Consider the following 23,788-nt stretch of genomic DNA (forward strand, 5'->3'; position numbering starts at 1 on the left):
CAAAAGGGCTCCGTGTGGAAAATAGCAGTGGTTCTCTTCTTAATGGTGACAGAACTGTTTCATGTTCTGTCATTTTTTGATATCTGCTGGGATGTAAGCTTCCCAAGATAGAGGGCTGTCCTGTGCAAAGCCATGGGGCTGTCACCACTCAAATCACAAGTTATTCCTCAAGTGAATTGGTGGGCGTGGTTTTTGCTAACAGAAGCCACCAGGGAGAGCCTGGCGGGTAAGGAAGATACCACCACTTCAACATCCCCACACTAGGTGCCATCTCTTTCCTCAAGATGTTGCAAGTTTGTGAGTTATGAGGATGAAGACAGGAGTCAGTTATAGAAAAGGCCTAGTGGTTTATTTCCTGATGGTTTACGGATGGATGCTCATCTCTTTGCACCTTCTCAAGAGGGTCTGCAAGGCAGCTTCGGCTGCTCTCTGGACACTGATGCAGGGGTCTTGTCGAAGTGCTTGGAGCCCTGAAATGGAGAGAATAGCAATGTCCAGTGAATGAAGAAAGCCAAGGCCCAAGCTGTGCAGCACAGGAGGGCTACCGCTGAGGGTCCGTGCTGGGCGGGGCTCAGGCCCCCATGCTCACGTTTTACCCTGAGAGGCAGGATTTGGATCCACAAGTTGAGCATCTATCTTAACACTGAAATAAGGGAAGAGAGGATCCTGACCTTGTGAGCAGTAGGTTTATAAACAATTGGAAAATCGAAGTCTGTTGGGAATGATGCCTGCAGTGGGATGGCGCTGGGGGTCACCTTACACTCTGGAGAAATTCCAGTACCTGGGGAGCATCAGAGACGATTGATAATGGGGTGCACTACGATTTTACACTACGATTTTACGGCTGACGTGGGACTTGGAGCAGCATTAGTTTCTCTTTCTCTAAGAATATAACAGTGCTCTGGGCAGAAACTAGGGTTGGTACTCACGTGTGGTCAGCTGTTCTCTGTCTATTAACTCCATATATTGGTAGGTCAAATTGATAACAATGGCATCTAAAATCAACAGGAGAGAAAGTTAACTGATTTCACTGTAGAGGAACAGGCCACGGAAAGCAGGTCGGGGCACAGTCTGCACCTGGTAAGAAGTTAAGTGATCTAGCTAGTGAATGCACAATCTATAGACTCTCTTTGCACCCCCAGGATGATGTGAGGGTGATGTCTATGAGGTCTTGAGTGCCACGTCTGGAAGTGGTCACTCACCCACCATGTATTTGGGAAAACTCACACCGTGTCCTCCAGGGGGCGCCAGTTTTCAGGGTTTCAAACGTGAGTAAGCTATGGTCCCTGTCTTCCAAAAAGTTACAGTGTAGTTAGGGGGATCCTCTGCATGATCCAATAAGGAATCCTTAGGTTTTAACTCAATCTTAAATGTGGCCAACCAAGTGGGCCTATTTGCTGGGGGCTGGATTAGTTGGAACGGGTTTCGTGATAAGACTTAGAGTTTCCTAATAGAAGGATCCTCAGAGATTCACTTACTTTCCTCTTTTATTTTATAGATCAGGCAAAGAGGCAACACAGAGAAATTAAGTGACTTGTCCAGAATCACACAGCAGAGCCAAGGTCTGCTGGTCCGCATGCCCACACACTTTCCACTAGTATCACATCGCTGCTAAAGCCCTCAGCTCGAACTGAGCTTAGAAGGTTGACTATGGTTTATATTAAGGGATGATGCAAAGGAAAACACTTAGGCAGGGGCAGCAGGCTTGGATCAAAGACTTGGGGAAAAGAAGGAGCAATGACTTGGAACCAGAAGAAGCATGAAGGACCCAGTGGGGAGAATGGTCTGATGGAAAGAAAGTGAGTGTTGGCAATTCAGAAGCTGTTACTGTAAGTCTGCAAAGAGAACAGGTTCTTTTGAGGGAAGATGTTGTAAGACGTAAAATGAATTCTTTCTGGCTTTCTTGTTTTTCTTTTTTTTCTTTTTGGTCTTCCCAGTCTTATCGGCATTCACGCTGGGGTAGCTTCCAGGCAAAGCAAAACTGGCTGGCAAAGAGCAGACCTGTGAGTGGAGAGCGTGGACGTGCCCTCACCTGTGAGTTTGGTGGCCGCACTCCTGATCATCTCCCAGCTGCTGCTGAAGAAGGTGAGTGAGTGTGTGTGGAGGATCCACAGGATTTCTTGGTTTTTCTTTGCCTGGAAGAGATGTGTGTTACACAGATCGCAACTGAAAGGGGGAGGGGGGTAGGGGAGGGAAGGACTGGAAGTTTGGGGTAGCTGATGCAAACTATTATATATAGGATGGATAAACAACAAGGTCCTACTGTATAGCACAGAGAACTATATCCAATATCTTGTGATAAACCATAATAGAAAAGAATATGAAAAGAATATATATGTGTATAATTGAGTCACTTTGCTGTACAGCAGAAATTAACACAATATTGTAAAATATAGTTGTATACTTTAATAAAATTAAAAAAAAAAAAAAAGAGGGCAACTGAGAAGCGACACTTTACGAAATTCAGCATCCTATAGGCCCTAAGAAGGGAAATCTAAAGGAGTGAGCACGCATACAGCCATTAATTGTTCTGTTGGAAGGTGTGTTACGGCTAGTTCATTCTAAATTTAATCAGGGTGGCACTGGGGCTTATAGGGCTAATCAACAGATGAGTTTCAGGAATCGAGAACAGATCCCAGTTGGGACTTGGGGACAGAGCAGACGGTGATGTGACAGGATACCCAGAATCACTGCTGTCCTTCCCAGATGGTTCTGGCTCTGGCTGGGATTCCTTGCTATGCTGTTTGCCTTCTGGGATTTGCCTGGACTCTTGGCCTGCATTTTTTTGGAAGCAGCACCTCCTGCACACTCACCAGCTTCGCACAGAATTGCCTGTAGAAATCCCTGGCCCTTGGGAGATCCTGACCATCAAGGAGATGATCTAATACCCCACAGAGTTCCTGGAGGCCCAGAAAAGGAATGCAGATGATCAGGACATCACGGCAAGCCTGAAAAACAGAGTTTCCTGCATCACAGTCCGTAATGCTGGCTCCCCTTCCAGAAGGGAAGACACACTGACTGGTTGTGTGTGGGGAAGGGAGCAGTAAAAGTCAGTGATGTGAGGGCCTTACAGTCAGTGCTGCCACCTTCCCAGTTTTAAAGATGGAAGCGCAAGCTTGGGAAGCGATGGCAAAAAAGCACCCAGGATGGGAAAATTGGTTTTTAGGTTCATTTGAGAGTGGTGCCTTCAGACCTGGCTTCCGGTCCGGCTAGACCAGGCTTCCCGGCACCCTCTCGGCCGTGGGGAGAGGAGGAGGTGCAGGTGTCTGTGCAAGGGCCACTTACAGTTCTAATCTTGGGATTGGGATCCCAGAGGTGGAGAAGGAATGAAATCATGCTCTTTTTAATTTCTTCAGCAAAAAAAATCTTCCACCTTCTTCCTGTTAGGGATGCCAGATTCTCAAATAAGAGGACGGCCGTCAGCCTCACATCATCCTGCTCCTGTGGTGACAGATGCGTGTTGTGGGTGAGTCCTCCACGCAGGCCATTCCCAGCTGGTATCCCTACCCCACCCGCCCTTTCCCACTTCCGTAAAGGCAGGCTGGAGCCCTGGCGCACCTTTGGCATAGCCCCTGGGTGTCCCAAGGATGCCTTTCGTTTCCCAGCAGCTCTCTACCCACACGGCATGAACTTAGAGCTGGAGACTTGGTTTCTGACCCTGAGGAGCTAATGGGGAAATGTGACCACAGGAATAATAAACAGCGAGTGCTGGCAGCAGAAGGCCAGGGAGGATTCTTGTTTATTCTGTATTTTGTACAAATTAGCCTGATTGCGTCATTAGCCTGGAGTTATGGGGCCTCTGATCTAAATTGCCCAAGGCCTAGGACTCCTCTCCAAGATCCCAAATACTTTGCAGAGGGATTACAGGAAGCTCAGAAATTTGGGCCTTGTGTCTCAGAGAGAGAAGATAAACAAACAAGTGCTTAGCCCTACTCTTGTATGTGAAGTCATGGAACTGCCTTGCTTGTCGTCCAGGAGGGTGGGCAGTGCTTTTTAGTAAAAGATGAAGGATGTATGCGATCTGAAGAGAAACCAGAGTATGGCAGTGCTTTTTAGAGCCAAAGGGTAAGGTGGTGGAGAAAGATGGCCTTCTATTATCTCAGACACTTTATAGGTATGGTTCAGAGTTCTGGTGAATTTTCTGGAAGTGTTCTTTTTTTGGGGGGCGTATCTAGAAAACTCGTTTAAAATACCCATAGAAAGGCAGAGGGATGAGGGGAAAAGCCATTCTGAGTAGCAGAATATTATTTCTTTTATTTATGTATTTAAAAAATTAAAAAAAAAATTTTTGGCTGTGCCTCACGTCATGCAGGATCTTAGTTCTCTGACCAGGGATCGAACCCATGCCCACTGCAGTGGAAGCACAGAGCCCTAACCACTGGACCACCAAGGAATTCCCCAGAATATTATTTAGGTTAGCAACAAACAAGGGCCAATAAAAAAGCACTCCTATGAATATGAGGGGGAGAAGATACAGGAGTTTATTTTGATGGCAAAATAAAATGTGTGAGAAGTGGGCACATACACAAAAATGCCATGAAAAAGGAAGTTAACAAAGATCTTCCATAAAAAAATCAAGATGGCTTGTTAGGAAAAGGCTAGAAAAGTTAATTGAATAACATGAGAGGTGACCTCATAGAAGGGAAATGTAAGTAGAAATGTTCTTTAAACGTACTAGGAGTAAGGTCAAGGTATATTTTTAAAAGATCTCTTTTTCGAAAAAGAAAGCAAACCAGTAACAAAGTATCTAAAAGGTAGAGAGGTATTTACTTAAAAGAGTCCTCTGAATTTTCTAAAATCAAAGACCTAATGATAGGTCAAGCGAGAATCAACCAGTTGGGATGATGAAAAAACAGAAAAGAGAAGGGGTAAAGTGTTTTGGGTGCTGGGAGAGATGTTAAAGTTTTACTCAGGTGCCAGTGTGGGAAATAGCAGTGAGCAGGTCCTGGAGCATGGGACAGCAGCCATATTTTCTGTTCTACCGCTTTTTCAAAGTGTAGCCATATTTTTAGATTTTCAAGAAAGTACTTAGGGCTTCCCTGGTGGCGCAGTGGTTGAGAATCTGCCTGCTAATGCAGGGGACACGGGTTCGAGCCCTGGTCTGGGAAGATCCCACATGCCACGGAGCAGCTGGGCCCGTGAGCCACAATTGCTGAGCCTGCGCGTCTGGAGCCTGTGCCCCGCAACGGGAGGGGCCGCGATAGAGAAAGGCCCGCGCACCGCGATGAAGAGCGGTCCCCGCACCGCGATGAAGAGTGGCCCCCGCTTGCCGCAACTGGAGAAAGCCCTCGCACGAACCGAAGACCCAACACAGCCAAAAATAAATAAATAAATAAATAAATAAATAAATAAATAAAAAGAAAAATCCTTTCATTGCCTTTCCAGGCTTGCAATTTAAAAAAAAAAAAAAAAAAAGAAAGTACTTAAATATTGAAGCGAAGAAAGGGAAAACTTAGAGATTACAGAATTGTATGCTTAATCTACAGAAAAATATAGGGGCAAAGTATCATAGTTGAATATATTTGCAGAAAGAGAGCGTTATAGGACTGTAAATAGCATGTCATGACTAAGACTCAATTTTTGTCAAACTTTGCGTTTATGCAAATGTGATGAAATTGATACCTATTAGGAATGCGAAAGGTCTAACCTAACAACCAGATAGACTTTAGCTTTTTTTTTTTTTCTTATGCATTAAAACTGAGAAATATTCTCTTGACCACAAAACTCGTAGATGGACTTGTGATTATTGGAGGCTCGGATCCAAGAGAGTTACTATCATTGGATCAACAACAGTCCAGGGAAACCTAACAAGTGGGGCTCTGTAGGGCTGACTTTAGCCCTTTGTTGTTAAAGATTGTCATCAGTTATCTGTGTAATGAAAAAAAGAACATCTTCATTAGTTTACAGAAGATACTAAATTGAGTGAGAGCCCAGTAAGTATTTTTGGGGACAAGATGAGAATTAAAAGTAAATATTGGTACACTGGAGAAAATAGTTGGAAACCAGCAGAAAGCTGCTCTCAAAGGCCAGGTTTAGGCTAGTACACAAACAAGAGAAACTGAAAAATACAACACTGGAGGACGATTGACTGAGGGCATGTGTTGCAGGCTGCAGTCTGGAGGTTGGTGTGGTTAATAAATTGCTAAAGAGTCAGGAAGAAAGGGCAAGATTAAAAAAATTTGGAGTGAATAAATAGGAAAAGATTGGATTTGAGAGGCAATTTTTCTTTAGATTCTATTCAGTACTTCTCAGGTCTCATTTAGGGATACAACACAGTCACTGGCTTGTAAAATATTTAAGGAGCTGAAAAATTAGGTTTATGGTAAATAATGAAGGAAATAAGGACTTTTCAGTCTGGAGACTATCAGGTGAAAAGGTAATTTAATAAAGCCTTAATGTTTAAGAAGGATGCATTGGAGGAGGCAGCCAGAAATTTCCATCTCCTCTGACCACATAACAGGAGCAGGCAGGTTTAGATCACAACAAATCGGTTTAAGTTAGACATGAAATAGATTTTTACATTGATGTCAGTGAATAAACCAAAATGAAATAATAAAATCTGGTTTCCCAGAAGGTATAAAGAAAAATGACCTTCCTTTGCCTAGGGCTGTTGTTGACTGATCTTTTTTGAAATGAGGGCTATAAACCATGTCAGGGGTTGACAAAATTTTTCCGTAAAAGGCCAAACAGTGAATAATTTAGACTTTGCGGGCCACACGGTTTCTGTAACAACTAATCAGCTCTGCGGGATGAAGGTGAAAGCTGCCATAGATAATATGTAACCAATGAGCATGGCTGTGTGCCAATAACACTTCATTTACAAAAACATGCTCCGGATCGAATTTGGGATGAGCCATGGGGCAGTTTACTGACTCCTGGATGAAATGAACCGCGCAAGCATTTTGAGTCTTTGAAATCTTGCACGTGGAAAAGGTATTGTTGGAGGCAATAACATCTAGCCCTGTAGGGAGTACTGTCGTAAGCTGTGTGCCCCCAACAGCAGACTTTGTTTTTCTTTTTTTTTGAATTTTTGAACTTTATTTATTTTTTATATAGCAGCTTCTTATTAGTTCTCTATTTTATACATATTAGTGTATATATGTCCATCCCAATCTCCCGGTTCATCCCTCCCACCCCCTGTTTCCCCCCTTGGTGTCCATACGTTTGTTCTCTACATCTGTGTCTCTATTTGTACCCTGCAAACCAGTTCCTCCCAACAGCAGACTTTGAGATGAGGATTTAGGTGTAAGTCACTTATCTGGGAGGTGGGCCCAGGAAGCATGATAGGCAAGAGAGGAAAGCTACGAAAGGGAACATTAGTGAGTGTGGTACCCTTATGGGCAAGTGGAGCACCGTCCTTCTGAGGGGTGAGGAAGCCAGGGAGTTTATCTACAAACTCTCTTTTCTTGTTGTTTGAGGGTCCTTTCCCAACACATTCGGCCCACCTTGCTCAAACCAATCATGATTCCTGGGCCAGAGAATACCCTCAGGCAGACACACAGGAAGCCAACAGGCTGCACAGGAATCGAACAGGTGACTTCTGGGGCAGGTGATCTCCAGGGCAGGTGATCTCTAGGGCAGGTGATCTCTAGGGCAGGTGACCTCTGGGGCAGGTGACCTCTGGGGCAGGTGATCTGTGGGACAGGTGATCCCTGGGACAGGTGACCTCTGGGGCAGGTGCTCTCTAGGGCAGGCCAAGGCATGCAAATGGACACCAAACTGGTCTGCTACAAGCACTACCTGAACCTCTTTCTGTTCACTCACTTCTGGGGAGGGAAGATTCCTGAACAGGCTCACTTACGTCTTCAAAGAAGGTTCTTGTTTGCAGCACTATTTCGTTGAAGTAGAAGCTTACATCTCGGTCTGTGAGCAGCTCCAGGATCTTTTTTAGAGCCTTCAAGCTTTCACAGACGACCTCGGTGCGGGCCAGGTGATAGAGGCCTCTGACGATAGATTCTAACATTATCTGCTTGTGCTTCTTTACCTATTTTGAAATAAGGTCTCTTAATCTCGAAAATTGTTCTATGTGTATCTGGAATAGGGTAGGAGACTCCAGACAAGGGGATCGACATTCTCTTAGGGTCACGTGTCCTTCAACCCAAGAGCCACCACTTCAGCAACTTATTTGGATTTTCACTTAATTTCTATGCAACCACAGGGTGTGGGTTAGTAAATAATTATTTTAAAACTCTACTTAGATGAACTATTTTGTGTCCCCCCCCAAACTCCTTTTACCTTGTGAGGGGCTCCAGAAGCGGTATTGCCGAGCCCTTGGATGGCCATTTGCCTCAGAATGGCGTTGGAGTCCCAGGCACTCTGACCCATCAAGATCAGCACATGCCGTAGATTCCCGTGCTTCCAAAGGAGTGGCTCCTTCATGAGCTGAAAATGAAACACTCCTCCCCTTTAGTTCAGGGAAGGGCCTCCCTTCAGGAGAGTTCCAAAGGCATTACAACCGTGATTAAAGAGTAGGGCCTCAGCTGCTTGTGGGGCAGAGGAGGGAGCCCTCAGGTGAATTCAAATGTCTGGCAGGAACTAAGCTCTAGAAGTGAGCGCCCCACAGGTCAAGGTTATGTGGTGATGAGAACCAAAATACCTAGTTAAGAAGGTATTTCTAATCTAAATGGAAACATGGAGCAGGGAAAACAGGAGTTACTGACAATTTCCTTCTTTGCATTGGCTGGGTCAGCCTTTATCCCAGAGTTTGAAAGGACCATCATATATTTGTTGGTTGCATTTTGTTTTGTCCCTTCCAGGTTGATTCTCTACCCTTCTCTGTCTTGGGAGTTGATGTCTGCAGACCAGAGGGCAGGAAGAGGATGAGGCTGGGTTCTTTTTCCTCTCTCTTTCTCCCTCTCTCTGCTCAGGTACTGTGTCTCTGGCAATAGCTGGATCTCTCCATTTCCAGAGATCCCAGAGAGGGTCCCTCTTCCATGGCTCAAATTCCCACTGAACTCCTGAGAGAAATACCCCACTGGGACCCAACGAGCCTGCTGGGATGGCTGTGTTCCCTTGCCTCAGAGAAGAAAGCTGCGCCCGTTATCCGGTAGTTCTCCGAGGAGGAGGTCAGGGATGGGAAGAGTTGTTCCGTGATGTCCAGTATGACTCTGTGTTGCCACACTGCCATGCTCCTAGAAAACCAAGGCTCCCATTGTAGCAGAGACTTTTTTCTTTCTAAACAGTGGAAGACACTTTAGTCTATTTCTCTATCAGGAAAATAAATTATCCAAAAAGGAATGTTAAAAAGGAAAGAGCACCAAGGCTTAACTTTAGAATAGCCTATCCAAGTGCCCGACTGAAGTGTAGTTTGCCTAAAACTGTTCATTGTATCACTATTTTTTGCGGGGTTGGTGAGTTTGGGGCTGATCCTACTGTCTCTTCCCAACCCCTTTGCTCTTTCTTCCCTGTTTTTTTCTCCTGGACTATAAGTCCTTACTGAATCAGTTGCTGTCAGTGAAGTTGCCTGCATTGCATTTTTACTTTGTTTTCAGTTTTTTCCTTCGTATCCAGTTCTGGAATATCTGCACATTACCTGGCCAGTGCACAGACTCCTATGTGGTGCCTACTGGGACTGCTGAGGAGGGTCCACATGTTGTCCCCCTCGTCAAATTCTTTGGCCAGCCCTTCTTTCATGGCCTGGGCCTGCACACACTTCAGAGTTGTAGTCGAGAGCCTGAAGGAGAGAGTTGGCATCACAAAAGTAAGTCAATGCCATGCAAGGAATTGTGAATCCCCAAGTCCTTAATAAAGATCATCAAGCTGTCTGTATTCTGTATTTTCACTTATTATATCTTGGGGCTCTATATTGATATGTGTGGATCTGGTTACTTGTAACCACTGTATTCTACAGAATAAATATAGCACATTGTGTTTCTTTTTAAAAAAAATGTTCCCTACAATGCTCCCTCACTCCTGGATGAATGGAGGTTGTTTCACTTGTTCTAAAACAAAACAGCACCTTGGAAATCAGGATGCCTCTCGCAGTGGATAGTGCGTTGCAATTGTTGGCCAGACAGTAGTTGCGATGCAGTTGCTATTGCCTGTGTATACAGTGCGTGTACGTGCATGGATTTAGGTATGGTTCTTTGAGCTGTGGGCATTTTAGTAAAGTTACATGTATTATTGGAACTACGTGTGCTGAGCCTAACTGCTACTTCAAATATCTTTAAAAAGGTTGATTTGACATCGGAACAAAAAGTTAATGCAAAAGAACAGGAAAGCAGAGCAGTGTGATAAAGGATAAAAATCTATACCTAATAATCTTCAAAGAGGTTTTTGGATCAATATAACATGCAAATTTAATAGTATAAGAAAGCACTGATTCATGACTTAATTGGGACTCTTTTTTTTTTTTTTCCCTTTCTCAATGTTACGCGAAATAATGTTGCTTCCTTCAACTGGAGAAGTCTTAGATTTGAGGAAATGTGGTATTTATTTTTATTTTATATTCTTTCCTTGGTGGCCTTGAAAGTCACAGAATTCCAACTCTCCTTGAAAGGTCTCAGTGAAAGAAAACAAAGGAAGTGGATTGGGCCCTCTAGGGAAGAGGACATAACTGCTTATTCGTTATATGACCATTCTGGGCAACTATGCCGGGTACCCAGGGAAGAAGAGCTACGAGGCTCAAGGATGGAGGGGCCTTGTCTCTTCACGGGTAGCTGAAGCCATGCCGGCCCCTCCTGGAGTCTGGGGTCAGGACTGCTCTGGAAGTCCCTCTCCGCCTGGCTGTTCACCTGCAGGGGTCTGCGATCTGCTGCCGTTCCCCCTGCTGCATCACCCGCCGGCGGCGGTTTAGGGTCGAAGGGGGCATCTTCTGGCCCAGTGTGCAGCTGACCAGCTTCAGGAAAAGGGCGAACAGCTTTGGGTACAGGCCTGCGACAGGGGTGCCTGTCGACACCACTTCATAAATTGCACAGGCCACCTGAGGGGAGAAAGGACCCTGTGGTCAGGCAGGGCTGATCTTCCAGTTTGTTTTCTCTACAAAGGATTGCTTTCCAGGTTGACCACACTTGTGGTAAAAGCACATAGAAAAGGGAGGGTTTATTTGTCTGGAAACTTCTTAACTCCTGCTGTGTTTCTCTCTCAGGGCTGCCATGTGGGGTGACTCCAAACTCCAGGGGGCACCAGTATTGGGGTCGTTCAATAACAAGTGGATATCTTGAAGACTAATTTGGAAATATAGAGACACAGATTTTTCTTTGGGCTGATGAGAAATTTGCTTCTAAACATGATCAGCTGCAGACAAAATCACTGCCATATTTATCCAATATAAACTGGAATTGATTTAAAACCAGGGTATGAGAGGGGAAGAAGTGTGATTAATGCTACATCACCCAGTGCCAGGTGGGATGGAGTGGGACAGCATCCCGGGCGGGTGGCAGGTTGTCCAACTCACGGAGATCGCCTCTGTCCCCGCGAGGTCATCTTCTAACTCATTCTCCAGTTTGTCTATTAAGGCTCGCAAGAGTTTGCCACTGGAGGCTGGGTTCTCAGCCAGGGCCTTCCACAGTGTCTTTGTGTCCCTAGGGAAGCACGGCAGGAAGCCAATAAGGCTTTACTCCTTGGGATGTGAGCTTTTTCATCTGATCCACTCTAAAACCACATTATGACTAATCACAGTTGCAAGGATGGATGGACATGCCAACATGCCTGGGGATAATAAGGATGTTTTGTTTAACAATCTAGCATTCTGGCCTTGGGTTGCTGAGGTTTGTTAATGTCCATCAAGACAGAAACCTCTCATATAGATTCATTTTAGGCAACCAGAAAGGGGAGAAATACTCACTTTCTAATACTCACTTATTCCTATTAAATAAACACACGCACATACACACACACACACATCTAAAACTCTCATCCTCCAATGAGGACATATATTTGAAAAATACTTGGAAAGCCATTACCTGTGATTCAAACACCATTTTTGAAATTATTCAGGTGAGGTGTTTTCAACTTTTGTTTGCTATCTTTCTCTCAAAGCACAGATTCTTCCCCAATACCTTACAGAGTGGCCTTCCCTAGGAAAAGGGACCAGCTCAGTTAGAATCTACCTGTCAAAGGGCAGAGGCTTCTGTAAAAGGTTGGCAACAACTCCATCCATGTGAAAGCTGGCTATTTGGGAGATGGCTTCCAGCATAAACTGAAAACTTTCCTCCTTTTGTCTGAGGACCGGCATGTGATGGTAAATTATGCCCAAGATCTCCAACAGCTAAAAAGAAAAAGCCAAATCAAACACTGAGTTGCCATTTTTCCTCTACATGGATGACTTAGGTCATGTACGGTCAGCGTATTGTGGGTGGTGGTTGATGAATTAGAAATAATATTAAAAAAGTAATTGATTCTACACATGGCCTATCTCTTGCTCAGGACGATTATTGATAAATTGGGCATTTATTCTTAAATCAGTTTAGCAAACATTTAGCGAAAGGCTGCATTATGCCAGGTGCTGTGTTGGGCACTGTGGGGCATTTACCAGGGATGAATAAGATGTAGCCCTTTCTCAAAAGGAATGGGTGGTCTCATAAAGGACATCAGCCATATACCCAAGGGCTGTGCACAAGGCTATGTATGGCAAATGGTGTACAAGAGGTGTACAGGACTGATAGGGGAATCCAGAAGTAACTGAGGTCACTGTGGAGGGACATCTGGTCTGGGTCTCAAAGGATATATAGCAATTCCAAAAGGCAAGGTGGAGATGGTGGGGAAGGTCATCCTCATCAGAAGGAAGAGCACAGGTAAAGATGTAAAATCAGACACCATGAGAATAGAACACAGAGGGTTTAGAGAGCAGTGAAACTAATCTGTATGATACTACAGTGGTGAACACGTGTCATTATACATTTGTCAACACCAAGACTAAACCCTAATGTAAACTAAGGCTTTTGGGTGATTATATGATATGTCAATGTGCGTTCATCGATTGTAGCAAATGTACCACTGTGATGTGGGATGTGGGTAGCGTGGAGACAGGAGGTATATGGGAACTCTGTACCTTCAGCTCCATTTTGCTGTGAACATGATGGCTGTAAAAACACAAAATCTATATAGAAAAATGGCATGAGAGCATGATAGAGGCAAATGTGGAAAAGGTTTATGGAATAGGAGAATGGTCCAGTTTGGAGCAAAGAAAGAATGAAGGTGATAAAAGGAAGATAACTTGATAGGAAAGATGAAACCAGATGCTAAAGGGCATTGAGGGCCACCTTTCTGAGTTTGGGTGTTAATCTGTGTGCAGTAGGGAATGATATTACACATCTGGCTTTTGACATGGATAAGGGCATGTCTCCATGCTAAAGAACCTTTGCTTCCAGTGGAAATTTTTCCCGCTTACTTTGGATAGACACTTTTAGGTAAATATAATATTTTCTCAGAATTATAATTCCTTAATCATAAATATCCTGCAAACATGGATACCACACAGTCCCATTTCAATGATTCTTGGAGAGGATTTAGGTCCCTATTGTAAGCCTTTACTTAGTGTGTGAACAACTTCCCCTTTTATGCTAAACACACAAATACATGGACATTCCAAATTTATTAACCTTTGATTCTCTCATGACTGGCCCAGGGCCTGCCACATAGTATGTACTCAATGAATGATTTTGAAAAAAGCTGATTGGACAGTAATTAGCACAGAGGTCATTTCTAAAAGTCATGCTTTGGAAAAATCTTAAATTTAGGGTGGTTGATTCTGGGCTATGGGAACCATAACTTCCTCCTCCTGGTCCCCTTGGAAAGCCTTTATTGAGTTAAAGATTCTTTTCCTCCTCAGTCTCTGAATTGCTGGTATTCTGTTTCTGACTTTAAGAGAGAGAGTAGAGTATCTCCATTTGGAGCTCTTAACCAGGCTTCCTGAATTTAAATCCTGTTCTCTCTGCTTAACTTTCCAGTTGGGAGGAAGGACTGAGACTTTTCTTTCAGTCAATTCCCCAATGACAGCCTTCTTTACCAGAAAATACCTGAGGGGTGTTCAAGAGCAGCTCGCAGAGTGGCAGTGGGATTAGAAAACTCTCTTGGCCCTCAGTGGCCGTCTTACAGGCATTCGTTCACAAGGTCACGCTCATCTTGCAGACCTCACAACCCAGTTTTCCATGACCCACATGCCTCTGACCAGAGAGTGGCAGTCTGTAAAGTTCTTATCATCACAGACTAGAGAAGCAATTGAGTCAGGCTAGACAGGCACTCAGTGTGGGCCTGGCTGTCCACACGCAGCTTGGGTCTCTGTTGAGGCCTCTCGAGGCCGTGCGCACTCCCGCCTGTGGCCCATCAGAGGACCAGCTGCGAAGTGGTGACCTACTTCTGGTATTGGCATTTCAGAAGTGTTAGAATTCTGCTCAGTTGTCAGATTGGCTCTTGGTTCACCTGATCTTCTAAAGCAGCTCCCTGCTCCTTCAGGGCAGCGATCATCCAGACGCCACATGCCTTTGTACACGTGGGGTTGAGGCTCTCCAGACCATCCAGGGTTTCCCCCAGGAACATGAGCATTTCTTCACTTGGGATGAGTCTACTGACGATCTGAGAACGAACCCGGAAAGACTCATGTCATCAGCCACCTCACTTCGTATCTGGACACCTATTCTTTGTTTTAGGATATTAGAAACCACTGGGCTTTCCAAAAAGTTAGCATATGACTGGGGCCATAGAAACCAGAGAGAATACTAAAATAGGACATAGACATGACCTGTCAACTTTAAGTAAACTTTCCTTGAAGTTATCTCTTGATCATTTCATTATTTATTAAATTCCAGGCCTGCCAAGGCAATTTCCTCTCCAAACCTGAAGTTACATCATACCCCATAAAGGAAAAATAATGCATACTGTTTATATGCCATTTTATATGTTGTAAAGTACTTTCACATACATTTCATGTGTCATAGAAATAAGTCTTGTGTCTGCCAAAGAATAGCTAGGCTTGAAAATTCAGGAAATCTATCACCGTGTACTAAGTGCTGTGCTAAATACTCGGTGCCTCACAGTATCTATACAGAGGGTGAATTATTATTATTTTTTTAACATCTTTATTGGAGTATAATTGCTTTACAATGCTGTGTTTCTGCTGTATAACAAAGTGAATCAGCAGCTATACATATACATATATCCCCATATCTCCTCCCTCTTGTGTCTCCCTCCCACCCTCCCTATCGCACCCCTCTAGGTGGTCACAAATCACTGAGCTGATCTCCCTGTGCTATGCAGCTGCTTCCCACTAGCTATTTTACATTTGGTAGTGTGTATATGTCCATGCCACTCTCTTACTTCATCCGAGCTTACCGTTCCCCCTCCCCGTGTCCTCAAGTCCGTTCTCTACGTCTGTGTCTTTATTCCTGACCTGCCCCTAGGTTCTTCAGAACCATTTTTTTTTTTTAGATTCCATATATATGTGTTAGCATATGGTATTTATTTTTCTCTTTCTGACTTACTTCACACAGAGGGTAAATTATTATGAACGCTGTCTTTTGCTTTTGCATGTTTCAAGATCAAGAGTAGTCAATAAAAAGTGAAGAAAATAAAAACTTTGCAATTTTGGTCTCTAAACAAGAACTATACACAATGTTTGGTTGTATATGTCTCTCCGTGTGTATGAGTGAAAAGGCAGGCAGGGGAGGTGAAAAGTTAGAAGTCTGAATAAAGTCCAGGAGGATTATCTGGGGCTTTAGCCAAGCAAGATGGTCATGATTATGAGTTTGTGGGTATGAAAACATTCCTATTCACAACCGACTTCCTCCTGGAAATGAGTTCCTTTTCACGAGTAGTTGCATATCCCAGCCGGTTTCTGAGTTACCATGGCTCCAAGATCAAGGCCTAGACTCGTGCCTCTGTTCTGTATAACACAAAATGCCTACCTGGGTCCAAGCTCAACAGTTATGTGTTTTGTTTTGTTTTTTTCATATTGGGATGGATATTGGTTTAGGAAGAAAGGAAGAAAGGGAATTCATGTTTTCGAGCACCTCTCATGCCTCAGACACTTTCTTAGGCATTTGACATATGTTCCCTCCCTGTCCCCCGCGGGCTTGTCTCCTATGTTCTCATCACCTTCTCATCCCCGCTGCTGCCTCCTTAGTCCAGGCCACCTAATCTCATATGTAGGTTCTTACAGTTTCCTTCAAACTAACCTCACTAGTTTCACTCTTGCCAGCCTATAGTCTAGTCTCAACATGGCAGCCCGATGACCCTTCAGAAAATATAAGTCCAATCACGTTCCTCCTCGCAGAACCACCACTAGCCCATAAGGAGCTTTTGCAAATTAGGAAAAGTGCCCTGTTCTCAAGAGAGTTCTCTGTTATTGTCACAGTGACTGAGCTTGTTGGACCCTTTACTGCCCTCTGTGGATAACTGCCATAATACACATATAAACCTATAATGTCCACATTAGGAATGATGCTGCCTCACACAAGGGTGCCCTTGTACATTTCACAACTGCCACATTGTACCTAGTGGTCTTGACTCTTCTGTTCAAAACCCTCTGCTGGCTTTTGATTTCAATTGGAATAAAAGCCAAGATCCTTAACGAGTCCTGGAAGGCACTTCAATCAGCTCTGGGCTATCTCTTAGATCTCATGACCCACTTCTTTCTCCACCTCAGGGCCTTTGCACATGCTGTTTCCACTCTGCCTGGAATGTTCTTTTCTAGATGTCTCCATGGTTCTCCCTTTCAGAGGGGTCTTCCTAGGGGATCACCCCTCCCATACTCTTTATTCCCTTCCTTGATTTTATTTTTCTCAATTGTCACTACCTGACATCATATTTATCTGGCTGCTCCGTCTATAGGATGCAAGCTCAATGAGGGCAGGCGTTTCTATCCTTAGAGCCTAGAAAAAAGTGTGGCATGTGGTAGGTGCACAGGGCATATTAGGCGAATGAATAAATGAATGACTTGATCGACCAGGCCTCACAACAGCTCCGAGAGGGAGGTTATGCATTTTTTTTTTTTTTAAGATGAGGAGACTGATCACCCAGCACACACAGTTCAAGCAGTGCACACAGAGTGCGTCTGATCGACCCCAAAGTCCTGTTCCTTCCATTTCACCCCACTGCCTCCCTCACCCTGGAGAGGGCCACTTGCTTCCCCAGGTTTCCCAGAGTGTGAAATGATGAGTAGCAGGTGTTGCCTGTGCACATGGACCCGGAGTTAATAAGTGAGTGGACAAAGGTCTTTCATTCAGCTAGAATGGCTTGGCTGTTGCCCTCCTGGGTAGCGGGGTGTACACAGCTGACTCATTTGGAAATCAACCCGGAATCATCCTTACATCCCTTGGCCAGTCCTCCATATCTGTTACCTTTGCTATTTTTGAGGAAATCTTGATCTGGACCTGCACATCATCACATTGCAGCCCTTCCTGCAAACCCTGTAGTCTTTCCACTTCCAGGCGAATGCCTACAATCAACAAAGGGCAACATAGGAGTTCAAAGAGCTGATAGGGGTTGAAGAGGCTGTCTGTATTTTGATGTGACACTAATTCAGCTGTTGGATGCCTTTAACAAACCCACTAAAGCCTGTCTGATTAGATGGTGAGCATAAGAGCAAACACTGATTGAGCAGTTTCTGCATGCCAGCAGCATGCTAAATACTCCGCACGTAATGATCTCATTGCTCCTAAAAATGATCTGAGGTTATTTGCAGTTGAGAAAGCTGAGGCAGAGAGGTGTAAAGCCATTTGGCCAGATCACGCAGTTAGTAAAGATAGGAGAGCTGGAACCTGAACCCTGGTCTGACACCAATGCCCAGGCTCTCACTCCTCTGCTATACTGCTGTCTCTGTTGGAGTTCCGTTCTGCACTGAGCCACTTTGGAGGAAATGGTAAGGCAACCATTGTAATAGGAACATCAGCAACTGTGTAAGTGACTGTTGGTATCAATTTGTAAATGCAGACCTAAACGCTAGTGATATTCTGATTGTTGTTTGAATGGAGTATAGTAATTGTGGAAACTCACACCTGAACCACTCTGGAAGGCAGCCTAGCCAATGGGAAGACGACCTGGGCTCAAAGTCCAGCTCCACTGCTTTCAATTGTCCAAGCAACTGGTACATTTCTTAACCTCACATCCCTCATCTGCTTTAACAACTGACTGAACAACATCCATGAGTATTAAATGGGTATTTAATTTAGTATCACACTAGTTACTTGTATCTAGTAAAAAAATAATCATCGTTTTTCTCTCTCTCTACCATATTTATTTGGTCAACCAAGAAAAATAGTTAACGTGAATAATGAAGTATGGGATTTCTTGTTAACAAAGAATATTTAAGGACCTGAACTTTGCATGTTTCAGGAAAATAAAGGACACTAAAGGGAGAATAGGTAGAACAATAATAGAATTCTAATTCCTTTCTTCCTATGAGGTCCCTCTCTGGCACATTTCTTCTCTTATTAAAATGCTCCTTTAGTTCTCACTTCCTTAATTCATTTTTTCCCCCCAGGCTTTGGTAAAAGCATATACCCTTCATGAATTATCTTCCCATATCCCAAGGGACTGTCCTTTGACTGTCCCATATCCCAAGAGACCTATTTGGGCTCTGTTGAATAGTTTGTCCTTTTTGACTGACTCTACCCTCTGCCCCCAACCAAATCCCACCTTTTGGCTCAAAAGCTTTTGCACAGCAAATCTCACATACTTTTCTTATGCGAATCTTAGAATTATAATATCTCTGTGCTTCCAGCATCAGAACAGTGCCTGACACATGAAAAGTCACTCAAGAAATGTTCACCGAGTACCTAAGAGAATGAAGAGCCGAGCGTGGGCATGAGCTGCAGTCAACCTGGCTGAGTGTTCCTGGCTGCACCTGGTCTGCAGAGAACTGTGCATACGATGCAGGGCCCACCTCGGCGAAACACCTGCTGATTTCATCTGGATTTAATCAGGAAGCCCTGAGTGTTGGTTTCAGCCTGAGACTGATGTTTTAAAATTCCTTATATTTCCTGACATTGACAGTTATTCACATGTCCTGGCAGAGCAGACAGAGGTCCTGCTATGCAAGCTGGAAAAACCTCCACAAAGTTATCTCTCTTAGAAAACTCTGAAAGGCACTTTAGCACCATAATAATAGTGCAATTTCGTCTGGAAGAAAGCTGTGTGATAGAGAAAGCTTTGCTAATATGCCCAGTTGCTGTGTGATTTAAATCGGACTCTCTCGAAACATTTCACCTGCTTTAATGACTCTTTATCATGCTCTGGTGTTATTATCTTTATTTAAAAAAACCAGAAGGCAGAGCCACTGAGGAAAAAGGATCTAAAAGAGAGACAAATTGTGTGACATAATTATGGTAACAGAACTCAGAGATGGCTGAACTGGGGGAGGAGAACGAGAAAGAGAGAAAGAGAGAGCGAGAGGAGGAAGGAGAGAGATATAGATGGATGAGGAGAAAAGCTGAGAACAAAAAAAAACCACGTATCTTCTCTGCATCTGTGGGTTTCAGATCCTTCCCTCACCTTTTATGCAGAACAGACCAATAGCCGAGCTTGCAGCCGCCTGGCGGATGGAGGGCAGGGTGTCACAGGAGTGAGGAGCCAGGAGGCCGAGGAGTGAGCCGATTTTAAAGTTCTCTGGTGCCTGCAGGACAAAGGGGGACCCCAAGGTGATGGGGTGGCTAGACGATGTCCCAGGATAGTCCCAACACTGGATATTAAGTCCCTTGTTCCTTCCATGCAGGCCCTTGGAATAAAATGGAATCTCGGACTTTAAGGGCGTTGGTCAAGTAAGCGAGCAAGCGAGCAAAGACGCTCTGGGTTAGGACAGACCTTGCTGGTGGTTCTCCGGAAAGACTCCACCTGGGACTGGAGATCCATCCCGCACGAGTTTTGGATTCCAGCGGCCTCAGGGGTCCCCGCTGTTAGCAAGCAGTGCCATCCATCCATTTTAGGGGCTTCCTTACCTCAATATCATTTGTCAGCACTTTCGCGGTGATCTGGAAGGCTCTTTCCCTTTCCCACTCTTTTTGTGAAACAAGCCACATTCGGAGAAGCTGTTGGTCAAAAAGTAGAAGTCCTTTCCTTAGTATCCTCGTATTCATTCGCTCTCGTTCTCTCGCTCTGCCTCCTCTGGAACAGGGTGCTGGCATCCCCACAAACCCTTTTTAAGTGGGCTGGCCCTACGTGGGTCGGGCTGGAGGAGTCCCTGAGATGAGGATGAGGCAGAGTTTGGAGGGTGCCTTGGAGCACCGATTAGGGACCATGGGAGTCAGTTTGAGCAGCGGCCCTACTCACGTTGAACATTTCTTGACAGTCCTCTGCTTTCGCGTTTTCCCACATCATGGCCCTCAGCAGCTTCCCCAGAGCATCCATGGATCGCTCGTAGAGAAACTGAAATCAGAGTGAGTGCGAGGGTCAGGCCGAGGGGAGCAAGTTCATTCATTCTACTCTACGCTTCACTCCCCTCGGGCCTCGCCCCCTCATACATGAATGTGCTCCTTGTCCTTGTCTGTCTCGCCCTCATTTTTGAGTTTTTCCAGAGGTGGAAGGGGCAGCAGCTTCCGAATGTTCTCCTCGAGAATATTAAGATGGTCATTCAGTGAGAGCTGAGGTTTCAGTTTACTGAAACGAGAACCACGTAGAGGAGTGGATATTAAGTTGACAGACAAAACATAAGCCAGTAGAATTCCCAAGAACTGCCAGTCTGAAGGGGTCAGGTACATTTCTGATGGGTTGGGATGTTGAGGGAGGTGGTGATGGAAGTAGAGAGAGACTGGGGACATAGAACCAGACTGTAGCGATGGGCATAGTCCACAGGCTTCAGGTCTAATTTATTAGAGTGATAAACAAACCATCACTTGCTTTGTATTACTTTACCCTTTATTATATGATCTAACATTAATCTACTTATTTTCTTCAGCACTCGATTGTGTGTGCGTGGGTGTGTGTGTGATAGAGGGAGAGAGAGAGAGAGAGAGAGAGAGAGAGAGAGAGAGAGAGAGAGAGAGAGATTCTAAGTTTGGAGCAGTGAGTTTTATAAATTTCATATGTCCTCTCATGTTATATGTAGTGTCACACATACTATAGGTTCTTATAAATGCACAAGTGAATAAATGATAATGGAATCTTCCTTCTTTTTTTCCTTTCTTTCCTTCCTCTCTCTCTCTCTTTCTTTCTGACGTATACTATAGACATTATGAGGATATAAACAAACCTGGACATAACTTGGAAAAATGCAAATGTTCAATAAACATGAAAAACTCCATTTGTTATTAAATAAGTGTAAATTAAGACAATACAATACCACTTGTCAGCAACCAAATTAACAAAGAAGTTAAAAATGATGACACTGTCAGAGAAAGGTGAAATTGGTTCTCTCACTGGAGAGTAAAAGTCAGTAACAGCTGGGACAGCTCTATTGAAAGTGTTAAATGTGTTGATAGATGCTGAACAATCTTCTCATCCTTACCGTCTGGCTGGCTGTTTAAAAAACTCAACTTATTGAGCTATAATTTACGCACAACCAGCTGCATCCATTAAAGTGTGCAATCAAATGAGTTTCATACTCATGGAACCACCACTATAATCAATATAGAACATTGCTATCATCCCCCAATTTTTCCTCATGCTTCTTTGCAGTTCGTCTCTTCCTCTACCCTGGCCCAAGGCAACCATTGATTTGCTTTCTGCCATTAGAGATTAGTTTGTAAGTTCTACAGGTGTCCTGTCCATGTGAGGATAGCCATTAGCAACATGTGGCTATTGAACACTTGAGTTGTGGCTGGTTTGATTTAAAATATGCTGTAATTGTAAAACACACTGGATTTTGAAGATTTAGTATGAAAATCATGTAAATTATCTTATTACTTCTTTATTTTAAATACTTGAAATAATATACTGAATATATTAGATTAAAATTAATTATTAAAATTAATTTAACTTGTTTCTTTTTACACGTTTAAAAGTGGCTACTAGAAAATTTTAAATGACATATGTAACTTGTATTATACTTTATTTCTACTTGACAATACTGTTCTGGAGGCTGGTTAATTCTTAATTTATTTTCAAGATTTATTTGCACTTTCTTTAAACTTCCCTCATCTTTGTAAACATGGCAACTTGTGCCTTCCCTTATTTTGCTTCTTATCGAGTTTTAGAGAAATTATGTGAATGTGTTTCGCATTTATTTCCCCTAGTTGACTAAAACTCCTTCAGAGCAAGGCCGTATTTTGTTCAACATTGTCCTTTTAAAACCTAGCTCAGTGTCTGATACATGGATGCAGCTCAATAATATTTGTTGAAACAAATTGTCAACTTTTATAATTAGAAGTTCAGAGAACACTTTTTGCACAAGGGTGTTCACCAAAGTATTACTTATAGTTTTTAAAAACAGTAAATAATTAAATGTAGCAATAGGAGGTTGATTAATAATTAAATGTAACAATATGAGGCATATCTATGCACCAAGATATTAGGCAGCCATTAAAAATGATGTTTGTTACCTCAACATAATAAATGCCACATGTGAAAAGCCTACAGCTAACATCATGCACAATGGTGAAAGACTGAAAACTGTTCCTCTAAGATCAGGAACAAGACAAAGACGCCACTTCTATTTAACATAATACTGGAAGTTCCAGCCAGAGCAATTAAATAAGAAAAATAAATAAAAGGCATCCAGATTGGAAAGGTGAAGTAAATTATCTCTGTTTGCAGATGACATGATCTTATACATAGACAATCCTAAAGAATCTACAAAAAATATTAAAACTAATAAGCAAATTCATCAGAGTTGCCGAATACAGGGACTTCCCTGGTGGCTCAGTGGTTAAGAATCCGCCTGCCAATGCAGGGGACACGGGTTCAAGCCCAGGTCCGGGAAGATCCCACATGCCGTGGAGCAACTAAGCCTGTGTGCCACAACTACTGAGCCTGTGCTTTAGGGCCTGAGCGCCATAACTACTGAGCCCACGTGCTGCAACTATTGAAGCCTACGTGCCTAGAGCCCATTCTCCGCAACAAGAGAAGCCACCGCAGTGAGAAACCCATACAATGCAACGAAGAATAGCCGCCGCTTGCTGCAACTAGAGAAAGCCCACGCACAGCAACAAAGACCCAACACAGCCACAAAAAAAAAAAAAAAAAAAAAATTGCAGAATACAAAATCAACACACAAAAATCAGTTGCATTTTTATACACTTAAACAATGAACCATCAAAAAAAGAAATTAACAATTCCATTTACAATAGCATCAGAAAGAATAAAATACTTAGAAATAACCAAGAAGGTGAAAGACTTGTACTCTGAAAACCACAAAATGTTGCTGAAGGAAATTAAAGAAGACACAAATAAAGAGAAAGACATTCCATGTCTTTGGATTTGAGTATTTATTATTGTTAAGATGTCCATACAAAGCAGTCTACAGATTTAATGGAATTCCTATCAGAATCCCAATGACACTTTTTGAAGAAGTAGAAAAATCCATCCTAAAACTCACATGGAATCTCAAGTGACCCCAAGTAGCCAAAACAATCTTGAAAAAGAACAAAGTTGGAGATCTCACACTTCCTGGTTTCAAAACTTATTACACAACCACAGCAATCAAACCAGTATAGTACTGGCATAAATAAACAGACATACAGACCAATGGAATACAATAGAGAGCCCAGAAATAAACTCTAGTGTATATGGTTAGATGATTTCCAACAAGGGTTCCAAGACCATTCAGAGGGGAATGATATTGGATTTGGCAATGATTTCTTGGATATGACATTAAAAGCACAGATGATGAAAGTACAAATAGACAAATGGACCTACATCAAAATTAAAAACTTCTGTGCATCAAGAACACAATTTAGAGTAAAAGACAACCTATGGAATG

The 23,788-nt window shown here is 43.4% G+C and overlaps 1 protein-coding gene across 1 annotated transcript in view; it reads right to left on the reverse strand.

The window, feature by feature from the left end:
• Positions 1 to 183: 183 nt before the first annotated feature.
• The window catches only part of MROH2B (maestro heat like repeat family member 2B), a 60,826-nt gene continuing 37,221 nt past the window's right edge, over positions 184 to 23,788 (reverse strand). The window contains exons 25-42 of the mRNA XM_007192267.2: positions 20,394 to 20,529; positions 20,203 to 20,298; positions 19,872 to 19,961; positions 19,429 to 19,549; positions 17,277 to 17,374; positions 14,362 to 14,514; positions 12,051 to 12,208; positions 11,396 to 11,522; positions 10,734 to 10,921; positions 9,533 to 9,673; positions 9,017 to 9,131; positions 8,236 to 8,382; positions 7,802 to 7,984; positions 3,286 to 3,441; positions 2,814 to 2,948; positions 2,033 to 2,135; positions 930 to 995; positions 184 to 470 (exon numbers count right to left, since the gene is read on the reverse strand). Coding sequence (XP_007192329.2) covers positions 364 to 470; positions 930 to 995; positions 2,033 to 2,135; positions 2,814 to 2,948; positions 3,286 to 3,441; positions 7,802 to 7,984; positions 8,236 to 8,382; positions 9,017 to 9,131; positions 9,533 to 9,673; positions 10,734 to 10,921; positions 11,396 to 11,522; positions 12,051 to 12,208; positions 14,362 to 14,514; positions 17,277 to 17,374; positions 19,429 to 19,549; positions 19,872 to 19,961; positions 20,203 to 20,298; positions 20,394 to 20,529 — 2,320 coding nt within the window. The 3' untranslated portion in view covers positions 184 to 363. The remainder of the gene's footprint in view (positions 471 to 929; positions 996 to 2,032; positions 2,136 to 2,813; positions 2,949 to 3,285; positions 3,442 to 7,801; positions 7,985 to 8,235; positions 8,383 to 9,016; positions 9,132 to 9,532; positions 9,674 to 10,733; positions 10,922 to 11,395; positions 11,523 to 12,050; positions 12,209 to 14,361; positions 14,515 to 17,276; positions 17,375 to 19,428; positions 19,550 to 19,871; positions 19,962 to 20,202; positions 20,299 to 20,393; positions 20,530 to 23,788) is intronic.

This window comes from Balaenoptera acutorostrata, chromosome 2 (genome assembly GCF_949987535.1).
Source record: "Balaenoptera acutorostrata chromosome 2, mBalAcu1.1, whole genome shotgun sequence".
Taxonomy (NCBI): Eukaryota; Metazoa; Chordata; class Mammalia; order Artiodactyla; family Balaenopteridae; genus Balaenoptera; species Balaenoptera acutorostrata.